The sequence below is a fragment of the Bombina bombina genome, chromosome 3 (assembly GCF_027579735.1).
Source record: "Bombina bombina isolate aBomBom1 chromosome 3, aBomBom1.pri, whole genome shotgun sequence".
Classification (NCBI taxonomy): domain Eukaryota; kingdom Metazoa; phylum Chordata; class Amphibia; order Anura; family Bombinatoridae; genus Bombina; species Bombina bombina.
In genome coordinates this window covers 785,266,323-785,286,078 of record NC_069501.1, presented here as the reverse complement: position 1 = coordinate 785,286,078, position 19,756 = coordinate 785,266,323, and the positions used below count along the sequence as shown (strand labels likewise).

At 39.0% G+C, this 19,756-nt stretch overlaps 1 protein-coding gene across 3 annotated transcripts in view; it reads right to left on the bottom strand.

Moving 5' to 3' along the window:
* The window catches only part of RASA3 (RAS p21 protein activator 3), a 580,390-nt gene that overhangs the window by 66,155 nt on the left and 494,479 nt on the right, over nt 1-19,756 (bottom strand). For all 3 annotated transcript variants that reach the window (XM_053707675.1, XM_053707676.1, XM_053707677.1), the window contains 3 exons: nt 9,219-9,342; nt 6,405-6,511; nt 5,481-5,558 (listed from right to left, as the gene is read on the bottom strand). In XM_053707675.1, the coding sequence (XP_053563650.1) occupies nt 5,481-5,558; nt 6,405-6,511; nt 9,219-9,342 (309 nt within the window). The remainder of the gene's footprint in view (nt 1-5,480; nt 5,559-6,404; nt 6,512-9,218; nt 9,343-19,756) is intronic.

Here is a 19,756-nt window from a genome sequence, read left to right as displayed (position 1 = left end):
AGGATATTCCTCTGGCCAGGAATCTTGCCAGGGGTCATATGGCAATGGTGGTGGCATCACTCCCGGATCCTCAACTGAAGCCATCCAACCATGCTCATGCCTGGGAGCATACTGTTCTTGCGTTTGCCTGAAGACTGGTGGTGGTGGTGGTGGCATGGATGTTTGTATCCTCGTGACAGGAGGTTTTGTGAAGGTGTCAAAGCATGAGATGGATTAGTAAAGTCAGATATATGTCCACGTGGGCATACAATATACATTGATACATTATAGGGCCTATACTGATTCTCATGTCAAACTCTATAACATGTGTCCTGTGTTATTCTGAGACATGTTAGTATCGCACTATTCTACCTCATATAATGAATTGCATTGTGTTAAGTAGCATTAATGTCAAATATAATTGGAGATGTTTTTGTTAGTAAGCCAAATTCCATGCTCCTCATTGTATACATAAATGTGTGATATTAAAGGATGTTATATCTCAAATACATATAATATTGATGTGTGGGATGTTACTCACCAGGATGATGTGCTGTGGTTGCAGCCCCTGAGTAACGAGCCCCTGGAAGTCCACGGACTGATGTGATACTCAGGGACCTGCGTATCATCTCCTGCCAGGTGTTATACTCAATATCCAGGGATGAACCACTGCCTGTTCCCCTCTGGTGCATAGCTTCCTGCCCCATCTTTTCTTTGATCCGCCTCTTGCAGTCATTCCACCGCTTTTTCAGGCCATCAGCAGTCCTCCTCTGCGGGGCCACACTGTTGGCGGCATTCTCTACCGCCAACCATGCCGTTTTTCGCTTTTTGGCAATGCCTTTGCCCTTCTCCTGCCCGAAGAGTGCACTGTAATTGTCCATGATGGTCTGGACTAGGGCAACATTTTCATCAAATGAGAAGTTGGGACATCTCAGCCTCTCATCCTCCATGGACACCTGGCTTCCTCCCTGTGATGTCCCTGGTGTGGGTTCCTCCCTATCCTCTCGCTCCCCCCCCCCCCTTCTGTCCACATGTGCACCCTCTGTCCCTCTCCTAGATGTGCCTGCTCTCTGGGGCTCTCGGGCATCTCCCCTCCCATTATCCCTTCTAGCTCTCCCTACTCCACTTACTCCCTGGCAGGGGGCCCACTGCTCCTCCTGTCCTCTCCTATACTCCTCTCCCTGCCACTCCTCTCCCCTCCTCCCTACCTCTCCCTGCCATCCTTACACTAAATCACACTACACACACTCACACTCACTCCCAGTTCAATCACACACAATTACAACCAAACACTCAGCCTATCACACTGTAAAAATCAAATAAAATGTGTGAGGTGTTAGGAAAAAGTGTGGTGTATTTTGTATACGTATGTATGCAAAATATGTGTGCAATATGTAAAAATATGTGTAAGTGTACAAGCTTAATCAAACAACAATGCACTCCTCTGTTTGCGCCTCTCTCTCTACTCTCACTAATCCTCCATTCCAGTGTAGCATGTTGTAGCTCAACGAACAATCCAAACACACTGAAGAAAATGGCGGCTGCGCATGGGTTTATATATGAATTATTTTTTTTTTACAATGTAATTATTATTTTTATTTTTTTTATTTTTATTGAGGTTGTGGTTAAAGCAATACAACTTATGCATGATGATAAACAAAAGGAAATAACACAGATATAGAAAATCGCAATAATTGGAACCTCATTTTCATTAATACACATACAGTAGGTACTTTATATGGTCTCACAGATAGAGTAGATTAACAAGTTGTGGTTCAAGCAACATCAACCATTTCGATTAAATAATGTGGTATGATGTGTAAATATGGTACCATATCTAAGGTGCGGTATGTGCAAGATAAACCGCGTGGTGAAATCTCCCATATAGGGAGGTATATTATAGGGAGATGATGGTGATGGAGGGGGGGGGGAGGGGGGAATTTAAATGTGAGAAGTGGACTTATATCGAAAAAGATGTACTCATTAATAGCCATACACACAATAGTCATGATAGGGCCACTAAATTGAATGAACCAATGTGGTAGAGCGTTGCATCTTAGCGAAGAGTATACTATTGTGTAATAAAGCAGGACTTCATGTCAGTGGGGAGGACTAGTTGGGCATAAATGGAAGCTGTGATCCACATACTAAAACCTAGGAAGTCACTATGGCACCAATAGGGAGAGCCTTATAGTACTCGTAATGATTATGGAGGTGAAGCATTGTGCAACTAGATATAAATGCAGGTCCAGCCTGCGCTAGAAGGTGGGACTACCTGAGGTAACTGGGATCAGACTATAGGTGGTATTATATTGAAAAGTTATATCCAGAACTATACTGTGAGACTGTCTGCTTGGAAAATATAACATCTCGCCGCCTCGGCCGCTGGCGGCAAGAAGTCACGCACACACACTGCTCCCAAGCACAATGGGCATACATACAGCGTGAGAGCTTGTACATTTGGGAAACTATACAATGAGATATTGGAATTCTATTGATCAGACAAGGAGTGCAAACAATAAGAAGCCTGTAGATATGATATAACACAGTATAAAATCATTTTTATCATCCCATAAAACAATCTAGTGAGCATATATAAAACATAGTTGAACGAGTCAGTAGGAAACTTTGATAGGTAAGATGCCTATTCAGGCTGCAATCAGAAGGTGTGACCTTAGCATATTAATTTGAGTAGTCCCAGTTTCTATAATACGAGAGTTCTGCTTATGAGGAGCATAGAAAGATGCAAGCCTGCAGTAACTTGTGTTCATCTTAGGAGCAATAATAACTGAGCAAAGTGAGCTGCTGAGAGGGAGCAAATATGATATAGTAAAAACCAAAAGTGACACAACCCGCTATGCGTCTAATAAGTATGATCAGGGCCAAACAATAACAAGGGGTTAAACAGGTTAATAAGACAAGCAACTGTAAAAATCATAACAATTTGCAAGCATAGCCCCCCAATATGCAAATGAGTAGAATGTCTATGTCTTGAGTCCTCAATATATAGCTGCTATAGATCTTTAACCAATGCCTCTGAGAATCGTGACCTCTGAGTATTGTTGCTGTAGCCCCTCTTCTCTGCCAACAATATCGTTCATCATGTGAGGCTTAGCAGGCAAGACTAGCAAAGTATGTAGATAGAGGTGACTCACTGTACTTCTGATGCGCTCAGGCTCACCCATAACCTCCGTTGAGACCTGTGATGAAATCGCCTGTATGTCAGTCAGACAGCTAGCTCCGAGAGCCTCTCCCGGTCTGACACCGCTGTCGCTGTAGGGAAGTACTGTAGAGGCAAGGCAGGAGTATATTTTCTGTCCGGCTGACGTCCGCCATCTTAGTGATAGACTCTGTTGAAATGTTGGCGCGCTCTGCGGAGTTGCTTCTACCTCAACAGTAGATTTGACCGCTACTGAGTCCAGCGGGCGCTCTCCCTCCCCAAGCGTGCTGAATCTCAGTGCAGTCTGGATAGCAGGCAGGCTATTATGAGTTTCAGCTGCGTGGGTCTTGATCACAAACGCCTCCAAAAGCCGGAAGGAGGCCTCTATAAAGCCCAGGGCTGTTAGTTCCCAGTCTACCACGGCTGCCATGTCACTCAAAGGGGCAATAATACAATCGTTAAAGTCTCTGTAAAGATAGCGTTTACCCACACCCAAGAGTAGATTAGGTGTAGAGAGTTAGCCTCTTCGGTCCAGGGTAATAGGCTAACTGTAACTTGTTCGCTGGGCAGCCACGTGGGGAGATTAAAAGACGCTGAAATATGCTGGCAGGCTGTCGAATTGCCTTTAGACATCCCCTTATGTAGATAGCATGAAAGGGCGATCTAATAAACTGTGATAATATTTCTCAAAGCATAGTTTTGCCTTAGTTTTCTAAATTAAGAGCCGGAGCTCCTGCAATGTGCGACTGATCCTTTAGGCAGTTGGCTCCGCCCCCCTATATATGAATTTTTAATAGCGTAATTATGTGTCGCATTTTTATTTTAAAATATGTCCATTTTTACGAGTGTTAGCCTAATTTGCATAAAACTACTCTTTATTTACACTTTCCGTGGACAAAATACTGGCGTAAGTTACTTGCGACGACTAAAATGTGTATTTGCGCACATTTCAGAAGATTGCCAGTTTGTCCTACTTATGCCAGTTTAGCATCTAACGGCGCAGTATATGTAATACCCCGATGTGCGAGGTGAAATTATGGGCTGCGCGGGTTCCCACGCTTGCGCCGAAACCTGCGCCGTATATGTAATCGCTACCCTGGTGTCATCTGTTTTATACTTTAGTTTAAATAATTTTGCTGTACGAACAGGCAGTAATCTCTAAAGATTCAAAATTTGTTTAATAAATTCTGGACATGTAAATGTTTATTTTGTAGTTTTGCTAAAAGCCCACAGGTATAGCCCTGACTTCCTTATACTTTACTGGGAACTGTGGGTTACTATAAAAAGAAGCAGAATAAGCAAAAAGTCATGTGAGTTTAAGAAAATCTGGGAATAATATGAAAGGGCCTTAAAGGAAACTGCTGGCTTGCTTACTAACATGATAATATTACCAGCACTATTCTCTGAAGAGACTGAACATCAGACAACACTATTATTAGAAACTTGTGGATTCCTGGGAAATTTTATCAACATTAAATTTGATGCATATCATTTGAATAAGCTTCACAAAGACACACAAATGTTCTGTTTCCAGGAACTGGCTGACAGTATCACTGAGAAAATTACATGGAGAGATATTATCAGACAGATCACAGAGTCAGACTGCTGTGATGCTAGCTGGATGCAAATAAAAGGCATCCATCTTTGTCTGCTATCAAATCTCATACCGAGCATTTACAGTAATGCAAGAAACAGGCACCACTGTTGTCCTGCAAATCTATGTAACACAGAACCCTTAGAGCTCAATTTATAAATCCATGGCGGACAGGGACGGACATATTCACCCCTGTCCACCCAACCTCTCCTCTGACGGGCAGCAATTCGCTGCCCGCATTTAACATTGCACACGAGCGTTCCTTTGCGCACATGTGCAAACCCGCCCCCTGCTTACTCACAGCCAATCACGCACGGGCAGGGGTTGTCAATCTCCCCAGTCGGAAAAGACTGGGGAGATTGAATTTCTCCACCTAAGAGGTGGAGAACATGGTAGGGAAGCAGTTTTTGTGTGAACCTGCAGTCAAAGTGGAGAAAAAGGCTTGATAAATCTAGCCCTTAGAGATATACAAGATTACAATTGTATATAAGTTTAACTATCTGCTGAACATGGGCATAACAACCCTACACGTCTGGTAACTTTCTGTCACACTCAAATGAGCAAGTAGTTGCAGAGAGTTGATTAATATCGTAACGTGATGTGATCAAGCAGGTAACCATTGCATCGCTAGTTACATTTAATATGAGGTGATATTTTATATATAGGCACACACACACATATATATATATCTATATATCTATATACATTTATATAAGAATTAGTTCATATAAAAAAAAAGGCACTTACGGATTTTGATTTAGATAAGCTTCCCAGTGTCTGTATAGTTTTGGAAATGAGTGTAAGAGTTCTTGATGTCTGTGGGTCCTGTTGGGAACAATATCAAAGAAAATGTCAATATCTCTGCAAAAATGACATTCTGAAGGACACTTCAGATATGGAACTTTTTAAATAGCATTAGGTTAATATCTGTTTATACATCACTAAACGTGTGTAAACTTGATTAGGACACATGCAGTGCAAAGTTAACATGGAACAAAAATGATTATGTTATATTCATCCTGAACCAGTATCTTGATAACAAAAACTGGAAACATTAAATGTGACTTCATAGTGGTCAAGTCACAGTAAATGTGTTTTGCCTTATAGGTTCTTCATAAAAGCCAAATAGGAAAGCTAGATTAGATTAATAAGACTGTGTGTGTAACTGTCCCCTATTCCTGCAGTTTGTTAGAATCCCAATTTAGAAACAAACATATATTTTACTTCATATGTCAATTTGGCAAATAGAGACTACATTGCTTTGCTACGAAATATACAGTATGTGTATATTAAAAAAAAAGTTTAGGGATATATTAGTACACACATATACTAAATGTCATTACTATAGTAAGCAATTGTATTATGGAAAAATAAAGATGGTATTTTAACCACCTGGCTTCACCAATTGATTGCAGACCTCTTTGGTAGCTAGGGGGTTAAGTATAAAAGATCTCAACAAAAAAGATTGGCAATAAAGGAAATTAAAAGGTATGTGCTTCAAAATATGTTCCCAACACCTGCAGCTTGTAATGCATTCACCACATAAAACATGACAACTGGCACAGCATACTGCGCTGTCTTCACAACAGGAGTTTCATTCAGTCAGGCTCCTGACACAAAATGCCAAGCACTCTGACATGTAATTGTTGCTAGATCCTTTAAAGCACTTACTGGGTGGTGAGGTCTGAGCTGGAAAAGGTTGGGAGACAGGATGGCAGGTGCAAAAAACCGGAGGAAAATGAAGCTACTCACAGCAGTGTATCTCACATCAGGGTCACCTGAGGCACATAAAGAAAAAATGCCAAGCAGTCAGACAAATTAGTGAGGGCTTGAATTAATAATGTGGGTACTATTTAGTAACCGCAACCATAAAATGTCTCTCAATAGCAAAACCAGGCCAGAAATCATGTTCCTGCTAGTTTCATGTGGTTCGAAACTGTTTGATATTCAAAGCAATGTCTTCTATTACAAAACTGAACAATAACAGAACAAAACTCTTGCTACATTGCTGTAAATATACTTCAGTCAAATGTTCATTGCTTGCAAATTATGAAAGTAATTCAGAAGCCACTGAGGTGAAAGGCATATTATCATAATTGCAAGCTAATGAAATTGGACCACTCAGACAGTTCAGCGACTCTAGACTGGTGATATCAATGGGAAAAAAAAAAAGATACATTCTTTATACTTTTTGCACATAGCTGTCATATTGTCCGGGTTTTTTTTGTTTTGTTTTCAATAGTGACATCATTCTAATGATTCATGTCCTTCAAAGTCAAAACGCAGCCAGATAATATTGTAGTTGTATTGCATCAGCTAGCAATATGTTGCTTTGGTTTTGGCAAACAACACTGGTACAAACTTATGTGCTAGTAAAAAAAATATAATCCTTACTTTTGTTTTGGAGGCATAACTTTAGGGATGGAAAAATATCAGAAGTTAAAAATGTATTTGGCTGGGTTTGGATATTTTATATTTGAGTACCCTCCAATTACTTGTTTGTAACATTTTTACATTGTTACTTTTTTCTAAAATGAATCAATGTTTTCCACAGAAAGTTTTGCAAGCCGGGTGGCATTATAAATTATGTGGGTGGGGGCAGTGTAATATTTTCTAATATTATATAATTTTTTGCTACTGAAAGCACAAATTAAACATTTTTACATTTTTAATATTAGCTAAATTTAGTTTAATATTAGTTAAAATTTTAGTCAGGTGGTCAGTAAAATCATTCCTCTTTTTGTTACAATCAGCGCTGGTATTTGTAAAGTGCAAAGCTGCTAATCCCTGTAAGAAAGGGTCGCATATCACTGAAATCTAAAAAAAGCAGCAGCATAACTTCATATGCAATTCACAAATTTATTCAAAAGTAAAAATTCAAGCAACGTTTCGGACTACATGTCCTTAGTCATGCTTTAGAGTAGTCTGAAATGTGTTTACATTTTAATCCATTTGTGAATTGCATATGAACAGATGCTGTTGCTGTTTTGGATTTTAGTGGTCAGTAAAATCAGCCAAGTGGTGCACACACAAAAAAGGTCCTGGGGAGAACAGGGATACATTAATTTACATAATTGAATTGTAAACTGTAAAAGTAAATTCACAATGACAACTCAGAAAGTGTGCACATAAAAAGATTAACGGAAGTGAATTAGAAAGTTGTTTAAAATTGTGTGCTCTACCTGAATTATGAAAATTATTAATTTTGACATTAGTGTTCCTTTAAAGGGACAGTCTACAATATAATTTGTATTGTTTTAAAAGATAGATAATCCCTTTATTACCCATTCCCCAGTTTTGCATAATCAACACTGTTATATTAATACACTTTTACCTCTGTGATTACCTTGTATCCAGACAGCCCCCTGATCACATGGCTATTTATTTATTATCTATTGACTTGCATTTTAGCCAATTAGTGCGGGGTTGTGCTGACTCTTAAATAACTCCACGTGCGTGAACACAATGTTATCTATATGGCCTACATGAACTAGCAGTCTCTTGTTGTGAAAAGCAAATAAAAACGCATGTGATAAGAGACTGTCTGTAGTGGCTTAGAAACCGGCAGAATTTTAGAGGTTTAAATGTTATAAAGTATATTAACATAACAATGTTGGTTGTGCAAAGCTGGGGAATGGGTAGTAAAGGCGCTATCATTTTAAACAATAACAATTTTAGTGTTGACTGTCCCTTTTAGTTGATGTGGCAGAACCTGACGAGATATAATTTCTCATCAAATCTGCCAATGAGGTGTAGATCAGGCTCAGCGGCTTGCACTTGCCTATAGAAAGAGAATTACCTTCAATCTGGTAAGTTATTGTGATCTGTCAGACCCTCTTTGGCAATGAACACATAGAAGGTTACATATCAGAGCCCTGTCATTATGTTCTAAAACATTTATTTTAATGTAAAGTTGCACTTTTCAATTGAGTCACATATTGAATAGAAAGAGTCAGGCCAAATTTACACATTTTTGCAGTTGATTTCCTCTCATTCACCACAAAGAATTTGCCCTGTAAGGTATATAGAAGAGGTTTAAGTCCGGATGGATTAAAGGACTTTTCTCAATTTTGCCAGCAGTTTGAATACTTGAGAAAGCTTTTAATGCTATTGAACTAACCACTTCAGTGACTTTTTTGGCACTGAGATTAAGGCACTTACAGTATGTGTTGAAATGAAACTGAAGCAGAAAACAGCAGCATGTATCAGAATTTATGCAATGGAGACCTTTAATTTAGTACAATCCTATTTTCTCATACTTGAGTGTTTTTGATGAATGCAAAATAATAGCAGGTATGATACATTACTCCCACACAAATTTATCATCCCCGTCATCTTACTTATGAAAGAAAATGGAGCTAAGCAGAGCAAAAAAAAAAAAAAAGATTTGCTGACATTAAGGAATGTGTGCTTAAATTCCCTGCTTGGCTTGTTTTTAACGCTATAACACATCGAGTTTTAACTTGATCAAAAACACCTTCTTACCTTGGAAACGTATGGCAGCTGACTCTCTGAGGGAGAAGAAAATATCACACATGACAGTCGGGCACCTCACACCGGATTTTGTAATGACATTGAAGATTCGGTCAACATAATTTTTCAGGTTGTCCTAGAAGTATTGGATGAGAAACATTAATGAGCTGCAGCTGATAAAATAGCTTTTGCTATAAAATCACAGTTAACACAGGCTAGTGACTGAATGGCATATAAGAGGGATTCTCAAACCCCACAATGTATAGGAAAAAAAGAACATTCACTAAATTATTTGTAAAATTCCAAAATCTATTCTATAGCCGAGTACATGATGGGGTGAGTATACATTAATATAAAATATACAGTGTTACACTCTAGATAAAACAAAATAAACACTGGCACAAAGAGCTTACAATTCATAAACAATAGATAAAGCTACTGATATTCAATAAACATTGCAAGAAAATGCAAATACGTTGTAGCACATAGTGAAGCACACCTATAAGGTATATGGATTCTGCAAACCCTAAAGACTAATACTTAGAAATTCCCCCCAAGGCAGAACATACAGTGATGGGAGATGTCATCGCAGAAAATGCAGCCTGTCTGCAGAAAGAACAGGACACAAACAGGAACTGTTAGTGATTTAACTTTTCATTGCTGCTCCACATTAGGCTGTTCTCTTCAAACAGAGCTGTTCTCTGGCTGCACTGTGTAAGTTTTTCTTACCACAGTACATACAGAGCAAAGTGCTGTTTGAAGTAAACAGTCAAATATTCAGTAGCGCTGCCAAGTAGTAGTGCATTAATTGACTGTCTCTCAGAGATTGTTTCACGCCCGTCCCCTAGCCTTTCACAGTATGCAAAGCTGTTGAATGGAAAACGTTCTCTGAGCAATGCACCTAATTTGCAATGCAATTTTTAACTACTGCACTATATTATAAAACTTTAAATATTGCTTTATTCTCCAGTTAACTAACACATTACAATTGAACTGGTGCTTTAGTGTAACTGCTTAATTTAAAATTGAATTTATTTAAAAATGACCTGCAGAAACATTTTCACAAAAAAATCTAATTGCAGAAAGTGAAAAAAAGTTCTGCCTCTGGGGAAATTCCTAGACTCAAAGAAAAGGAGTTTTTTTTTAATAAAACCGTACAAATCTAAAGCCATTATTCCCCGGCTGTTACACCATTATCGCTATATCATCAGGCTAATGTCAATAGGCTTTTATGGTCATCAATATATCCAAAGACGTCAATAAAGTGTTAAGATGGGGGGAAAGAATGTTCACTAAAATGTTGGTGAGGAAAACTGATGGCTTTAAAAACGGATGTAAAATATGTTATCCAGTATAATATTTAATGATATTAATAATAATATTCCAGAAGTCATAGATAAACATGTTTGCTTTTTGGTGTCAAATAGCTTATATCAAGCCGTTGAGTGTCAAAAGCTTTGTCACTTGTAAGAAATTCAAATTCACAGGTTATTATGTCAGCAGTCGGTGGGTGTCTTATTTGCAGCCTGTCACACAATAAGCAGTTTGTAAATCATTCCCAGCTAGACTCATGAAACATGTTCTGAACACACCAACTACTGTTTTATTGAACTGCAATTTAAAGGGCCATTAAACCCAAAAAAATTATTTCACGATTCAGATAGAGAATACAATTTTAAACAACATTCTAATTTACTTCTATTATCTAATTTGGTGCAATCTTTAGATATTCTTTGTTAAAGAAATAGCAATGCACATTGGTGAGCCAATCACATTAGGCATCTATGTGCAGCCACCAATCAGAAGCTACTGAGCCTATCTAGATATGCTTTTCAGAAAAGAATATCAAGAGAATGAAGCAATTTAGATAATAGAAGTAAATTAGAAAGTTGTTTAAAATTGTATTCTCTAGTTAAACCATGAAAGAAAAAAATTGGGTTTAATGTCCCTTTAAGGTAAAAAAAAATCCCAAGAATAAATATCAGTACACTGAGTAAATTTGCTCATTTTCTTTTTTACTACATTACAGTGCTGGAACTTTAATGTGCGTAGTATTCCAATGGGTCAAAGAGGAAGTAATTCTCCATTAGAATTGATATGAAACTAATCGGAATTACATACAATTGTCTTCCTCTTTTTGTCTTTTGGGAATTTTGTATAGTAAATTTTACTCTCCGTATATACAAACTCTCTATATACCGCTTATCAGAGTTTAATTTACTTGCTACAAGAAGTAATACAATTATTGCAAACACCATATGCAGAGATTTAATTCCTTAAAGCATAATTTAAAATGAATGTTGTTCTTTGTTAGAAAAACACTAAAATAATATCTGGGAGCAAGTGATAAGATTAAGCTCTTTAGGGCAGTGTCCTCTCTCTTCTGGATTAATATGTTTTAGCCTGTTATTTGTGTTATTGTGTACCCATACTAGGGAAATCAACACATTTCTCAAAGGAAATTGACAAATTATAAAGTAGTTACTGAAAAAAAACCACACTTTATTTTACAATTTGATAAAACCACATTTTTGATACAAATCATCTTCATTCACTCATCTGCATCGGCTATTTATGTGCATAACTTAGTTGGTGGGTGGGAGCTGCTTTTAATAGTTATACCCCTAGGCATTGATTCCCCAACCGATCGGATAATATCCTGCTTCTGTTACCCGGTGCGGCTGTTGCGGCGGGGGGGTGGGGCGGGGGGCACGCAAAATATACCGGCAACTTGTAAAAAAAACAAGATCGATGTAGATGCAGGGGCATCTCTGTTTTTTAGTAAGGGATCTGGGAGGGGGAGGGATGTAGATTATTTAGGGGGGCCAGCTACACTACAGAAAACAAATATTTTATAATAAAAAAGTAAACAAAACTATTTTGGGGAGCAAATTGGGTACTGGCAGATAGCTGCCAGTACCCAAGATGGCGGCAAATAGATAGAGGGGGAGGGTTAGAAAGATGTATGGGGGGATCAGGGATATTGTGGGGTAAGGGGGGATCCATCACTGCAGACTGTATGACAAAAAAAATAAAAAAAAATATTTTTATTTCAGTACTGGCAGACTTTCTGCCAGTACTTAAGATGGCGGTGACAATTGTGAGGTGGGGAGGGAAGAGAGCTGTTTTAGGGGGGTCAGGGGGGATCAGGGGGTGGGATGTGTCAGGTGGGAGGCTGATCTCTACACTAAAGCTTAAAATTAACCCCACAAGCTACCTAATTAACCCCTTAACTGCTGGGCATATTACAAGTGTGGTGCGCAGCAGTATTTAACGGCCTTATTATTACCAAAAAGCAACAAAGGGGATCCCAGAGAAGCATTTACAACCATTTGTGCCATAATTGCACAAGCTGTTTGTAAATAATTTCAGTGAGAAACCTAAAATTGTGAAAAATTTAAGTTATTTTTTAATTTGATCGTATTTGGCGGTTAAATGGTGGCATGAAATATACCAAAATGGGCCTAGATCAATAATTTGGGTTGTCTACTACACTACACTAAAGCTAAAATTAAACCTAAAAGCTCCCTAATTAACCCCTTCACTGCTGGGCATAATACACGTGTGGTGTGCAGCGGCATTTAGCAGCCTTCTAATTACCAAAAAGCAACGCCAAATCCATATAGGTCTGCTATTTCTGACCAAAGGGGATCCCAGAGAAGTATTTACAACCATTTATGCCATAATTGCACAAGTTGTTTGTAAATAAATTCAGCGAGAAACCTAAAGTTTGTGAAAAAAATTGTGAAAAAGTCAACAATTTTTTTTATTTGATCGCATTTGGCGGTGAAATCGTGGCATGAAATATACCAAAATGGGCCTAGATAAATGCTTTGGGATGTCTTCTAAATATAAATATATACATGTCAAGGGATATTCAGGGATTCCTGAAAGATATCAGTGTTCCAATGTAACTAGCGCTAATTTTGAAAAAAAGTGGTTTGGAAATAGCAAAGTGCTACTTGTATTTATGGCCCTATAACTTGCAAAAAAAGCAAAGAACATGTAAACATTGGGTATTTCTAAACACGGGACAAAATTTAGAAACTATTTAGCATGGGTGTTTTTTGGTGGTTGTAGATGTGTAACAGCTTTTGGGGGTAAAAGTTAGAAAAAGTGTTTTTTTTATAGTAAATTATAAGATATGATGAAAATAATGGTATCTTTAGAAAGTCCATTTAATGGCGAGAAAAACGGTATATAATATGTGTGGGTAAAGTAAATGAGTAAGAGGAAAATTACAGCTAAACACAAACACTGCAGAAATGTAAAAATAGCCATTGTCATTAAAGGGACAGTATACACTTATTTTTATATAACTGCATGTAATAGACACTACTATAAAGAATAATATGCACAGATACGGATATAAAAATTCAGTATAAAACTGTTTAAAAACTTACTTAGAAGCTCTCAGTTTAGCTTTGTTGAAAAGGTAGCTGGAAAGCCCACTACAAGTGAGAAATAAGACACTCCCCCCCCCCCCTTCTTTTGCATATGAAAAGACCCTTTACACAAACAGGAGCAAGCTGGAGAAGGTAGCTGACAGTATTCACATAAAACTTTGGGGCTTGGTTAAGAGTCTGAAAATCAGAGCAATGTTATTTAAAAATAAGCAACACTAAACATTTTTTTTTTTAAAAACTTCATGGACTATATAAATAGATCATCTACAAAACATTTATGCAAAGAAAAAATGAGTGTATAATGTCCCTTTAAGGGTAAGAAAATTGAAAAATGGTCCGGTCATTAAGGGGTTAAAATAAAAGTACAAGTGAAAAATATTAAATGTCTGAATTTAAGATGTTATATGCTGTAAAAAAATAAGAGAAAATGTTCTAAGAGCAGATAAACATGGTAGCCCAAGAGAGAGTAGAAAAGATAGAGATAAGGGAGATCCCCAGAAATAAGGGATAGTTGGAAACTCTAACCCATACTCATGTACTCTGTGCTTTACAAATAAATGAAAAAAAATATATTACTAATAAAGATAATGTAAATATATTAAGAAACACGTCCTATAGTGTGACATAAGGATCAGCAGATTCTTCTTAGCACCGTTCATTAAGATAAATCAGCAAGATTTATTTTTTTTCAACATAGGAGTGTAAATGAAGTTGACTGAATACCACTGATTAATTCCTTGTAATTATAAGACATGTTTGTTGTGCTGCTATAAAATAACATATCAATAGCCAAACTCCACCCACCATTTACCTTAATTGGAGGAGCCAATCTGGTCTTTGGTCCACAGACAACAAGGCTAGTAACTGTCCTAAAGTTAGTATGAAATGCATTGTTTTTGCAGTTATTTGACAATGTCAATTAGGGATAGATATGTAGCAGAGTTAGCCTTGAGAAATCAGCAGGTGCATTTCAAGTTCTGAGCATTAGAAATTGCTCAACTTTTAGAGCTGACAGTTTTCAGTTTACTTTGATAATAACATTTATGCTTACCTGATAAATTTCTTTCCGGATATGGAAAGTACACAACGTCATTCCAATTACTAGTGGGAATATCACTCCTGGTCAGCAGGAGGAGGCAAAGAGCACCACAGCAAAGTTGTTAAGTGTCACTCCCCTACCCTTAATCCCCAGTTATTTGACAGAAGGGAAATGTAAAAAGGAATAACACAAAGGTGTAGAGGTGCCTAAGGTTTAGTCAAAAAAATTACTGTCTAATTTTAAGGAAGGGTGGGGTTGTGGTAAGCATACATTTTGTTTTCTTTCCTAAGATATGGAGAGTCCACAACGTCATTCCAATTACTAGTGGGAACCAATACCCAAGCTAGAGGACACGGAATGAACAGGGAGGGAGAATAAACTAGGCAGACCTAAACAGAAGGCACCACCGCTTGAAGAAACTTTCTCCCAAAAGAAGCCTCAGCCGAGGCAAAAGTATCAAATTTGGAAAATTTGGAAAAAGTATGCAGAGAGGACCATGTTGCAGCCTTGCAAATCTGTTCCACAGAAGCTTAATTTTTGAAAGCCCAAAAAGAGGAGACAGCCTTAGTTGAACGAGCCCTAATTCTCTCAGGAGGCTGCTGTCCAGCAGTCTCATAGGCAAAAACGAATCATACTTCTCAACCAGAGGGAAAGAAAAGTAGAAGTAGCCTTCTGACCCTTACGCTTTCCATACAAACAGACAGGGCAGAAGACTGGCGAAAATCCTTAGTAGCCTGTAGGTAGAATTTTAGAGCATGCACAACATCCAAGTTATGCAACAGACGTTCCTTATGAGAAGAAGGATTGGGACAGAGAGAAGGAACAACAATTTCCTGATTAAAACTTTCTATCTGAAACCACTTTAGGGAGAAACCCCAATTTAGTACGAAGAACCGCCTTATCCACATGAATGATAAGGTAAGGCGAATCACACTGCAAAGCCAAGAGTTCCAAAACTCTCTGAGAAGAAGAGATAGCAATAAGACACCAAACCTTAAAGATAACAACTTAATATCTATCGAATGCATAGGCTCAAACGGAGCCTGCTGCCAAACTTTAAGAACAAGATTGAGGCTCCAAGGAGGCGCAACAAGTTTAAACACAAGCCTGATTCTGACCAGGACCTGACAAAAAGATTGAACATCTAGCACATCCGCTTGTGTAACAAAATAGATAATACATAAATCTGACCTTTCAGATAACTGACTGACAACCCTTTCTCCAGACTTTCCTGGAGAAAAAGATCAAATTCTAGGAATCCTGACCCTACTCCAAGAGTAGCCCTTCGATTCACACCAATAAAGGTATTTACGCCATACCTTATGGTAAATTTTTCGAGTAACAGGCTTGCGAACCTGGAGCATGGTCTCAATGACCGACTCAGAAAATCCACGCTTTGACAGAACTAAACATTCAATCTCCAAGCAGTCAGCTACAGCGAAACGAAATTTGGATGGAGGAATAGACCCTGAGATAGAAGGTCCTTTCTCAGAGGCAACCTCCAGGGTTGCCGAGATGACATCTTTACTAGGTCTGCATACCAGATCCTGCGAGGCCATGCAGGAGCTATTAGAATTACCGATGCTGTCTCCTGTTTGATACGAGCAATAACTTGTGGAAGGAACGCAAACGGAGGAAACAAGTATGCTAGACCGAAATCCCAAGGAAACGCCAGAGCATCTATCAAAGTGGCCTGAGGATCTCTTGACCTTGAAACGTACCTTGGAAGCTTGGCATACTGCCGAGACGCCATTAGATTCAACTCCGGCACCCCCCATTTGAGGGTTAACCTGGAGAACATCTCCGGATGGAAAGCCCACTCCCCGGGATGAAATGTCTGTCTGCTCAGGAAATCCGCTTCCCAGTTGTCCACTCTAGGAATGTGGATGGCAGATAGACACTAATTGTAAGTTTCCGCCTACTGAATAATCTGTGCCACCTCCTTCATGGCTAAGGAACTCCAAGTTCCTTCCTGGTGGTTGATGTAAGCCACTGAGGTGATGTTGTCCGACTGTAACCTGATAAACCAGGCTAAGGACAATTGAGGCCAAGCCATCAAAGCATTGTAAATCGCTCTAAATTCCAAGATGTTTATGGGGAGAGCAGACTCCTCCCGAGTCCATAGTCCTTGCGCCTATAACGAGTCCCAGACTGCTCCCCAGCCTAGCAGGCTGGCGTCTGTGGTCACAATCACCCTGAAAGGTCTCCGGAAGCATATGCCCTGAGAAAGCCACTACGGCAGAGAGTCTCTTGTCAACTGGTCTAGATCTATCCTCTGAGACAGATCCGAATGGTCTCCATTCCATTCCATAATTGCAGAGCTCTCAAATGGAATAGAGCAAAGGGAATGATGTCCAGGGAAGCGACCATCAGACCAATTACCTCCATACATTGAGCCACTGATGGCTGAACAGTAGACTGTAGAGAGAGGCAAGAGAACAGAATTCTGGATTTTCTGACCTCCATCAGAAAAATTTTCATATAGATAGGGAATCTATTATGGTCCCTAAGAAAACCACTCTTGTAGCTGGAAAAAGGGAACTCTTTTCCAGATTCACTTTGGGAACGTAGAAAAGACAACAAGATCTCTGTATGAGAGTTTGCTTGATGAAAATATGGTGTCTGAACTAATATGTCGTCCAGGTAGGGTGCCACTGAAATTCCCCGAGACCTGATCAATGCCAAGAGAGCCCCCAGAACCTTTGAGAAAATTCTGGAAGCTGTGGCAAGGCCAAACAGAAGAGCCACAAACTGAAAGTGTTTGTCTAGAAAGGCGAATCTCAGGAATTTGTGATGATCCCTGTGGATGGGAACATGAAGCTACGTGTCCTTCAGGTCTATGGTCGTCATGAACTGACCTTTTTGCACCAAAGGAAGAATGGAACAAATGGTTTCCATTTTGAAGGACGGTACCCTGAGAAACTTGTTGAGGAATTTTAGGTCTAAAATGGGTCGAAAAGTTACCTCTTTTTTGGGAACCACCAACAGATTTGAAAAGAATCCTAGACCCTGTTCCCTTACTGGAACTGGAACAATCACTCCCAGGGAGGAAGGGTTCTGAACGCAGTTCAAGAATGCCTCTCTTTTTACCTGGTCTGCAGATAATCTTGAGAGGTAGAATCTGCCCTGGGAGTTTTGAATTCCATCTTGTAACCCTGAGATACTATGTCCACAGTCCAAGGTTCTGGGACATCTCGTATCCACGCTTGACAAAACAGGAAAAGTCTGCCCCCCCACTTGATCCGACCCTTCATGTTGACAGACTCAGCTGCGGGTTTCTTTGATTGCTTCCGCTTGTTCCAAGACTGACTGGGTTCCCAAGAAGACTTAGACTGTACCTGCTTGGAAGAAGGAGAGGAAGACTTTTATTTGAATTTACGAAAGGAACAAAAATTACTTCCTTCTTTAGGTCTGTTCTTCTTGTCTTGTGGTAGAAAAGACCCTTTTCCACCCGTAATATCAGAAATTATTTCTGCCAGACCAGGTCCAAGCAAGGTTTTACCTTTGTAAGGAAGTGCCAGAAGCTTGGACTAAGAGGTAATATCAGCTGACCAAGTTTTTAGCCACAAAGCCCTGCGGGCTAAGACAGTGAAGCCAGACATCTTGGCTCCCAGTCTAATAATTTGTATGTTAGCATCAGAAATAAAGGAATTGGCTAGCTTGAGAGCCTTAAAGTGCCATAAAACAGGTTGAGATCTGTGCATATCCTAAAAGGACTAATTAAGTAAAAATAGTTTGCATAAAAAATTGTTTAAAAATTGTTGGGAAGTATTTTAAAATAATTTTCAAAAATAAGCAAAAATACTTAAAATAGCCATGCTGTCTGGACACTGAGCTCCACCCCTCTTATCAGAGTTTAGACACAGGCATTAAATTTCAATTGAGTTCACAGCTTCTAGGCATGCTCCATCAGATAATCCCTATTCATTTGTGCATTTTACCAAAACAAAAATGGATATAGCTACAGCCACAGAAGGAATTTTGTGTGGGAGTTAGAGCTGTACAATTCAGAAACTTAAAAGAAAGGTTTAATGGCGAGGCATTGCAGTATAAATTTGCAGGTAAAGTAATTAATGTACATATTATTATATTTTGTCTATCTCAACTTGTTTTATGTCCCTTTAATCCTATCTTGGATCTCCTCCAAAGGAGTCTCTACTAAAATTGATTTAGACAAGGCATCGCACCAATAAGATGCAGCACTTGCTACTGTGGCAATAAAAACTGCAGGTTGCCATTGAAGACCCTGATGAACATACATCTTTTTAAAATAAGCCTCCAGCTTCTTATCCATGGGATCCTCAAAGGAGCAGCTATCCTCTATAGGGATCGTAGCTCTCTTAGCCAGAGTAGAAATAGCCCCTTCTACTTTAGGCACCATGCGCCATGAATCTTTAATCGAGTCAGCAACAGAAAACAACTTTTTAAAAACAGGAGACGGGGAGAAAGGTATCCCTGGCTTCACCCATTCCTGTAAAATAATCTCCGTCACACGGTCAGGAACAGGAAACACTTCCACAGAGGAAGGAACATCATAGTATTTATTAAGTTTACTAGATTTCTTAGGGTTGACAAAGACAGAAGTATTGGAGTCGTCCAAAGTAGCCAATACCTTATTTAACAGTACACAAAGGTGTTCAAGCTTAAATCTGAGGTTTACTTCTTCAGTATCAGATGAAGGAATTATGCTGTCCGAATCTGAAATTTCACCCTCAAAAGCTACCGATATATCCTCCTTAACAGGCTTATTGAGGGAGGGCAATCTGCGTAGCAGTAGGTGGAACAGAAACCTTACTATCTGAATGTCTAAATTTCCTCTTGTGTTTTCCCAGCAAAGAAAAAGCAGATAATGCCGCAGATACCGCAGAAGATACATGAGCAGCAAAATCTGCAGGCAAATAAACTCCTCCAGGAGGCTGAGAGGAACTGCAAGGCACTGTATGTGATGCCATAGAGGCTTGGGGTGTTTGAGGAGAAAGCTGTGGCATTGCCTGAACAGCATCATCCTGAGAGACATATTTTTACACTCTATAGTTGTAAACATGCAGCACAGAATTGCAGAGGCAAAACAATTTGTGCCTCCAAACATAGTAAGCATTTGTCCA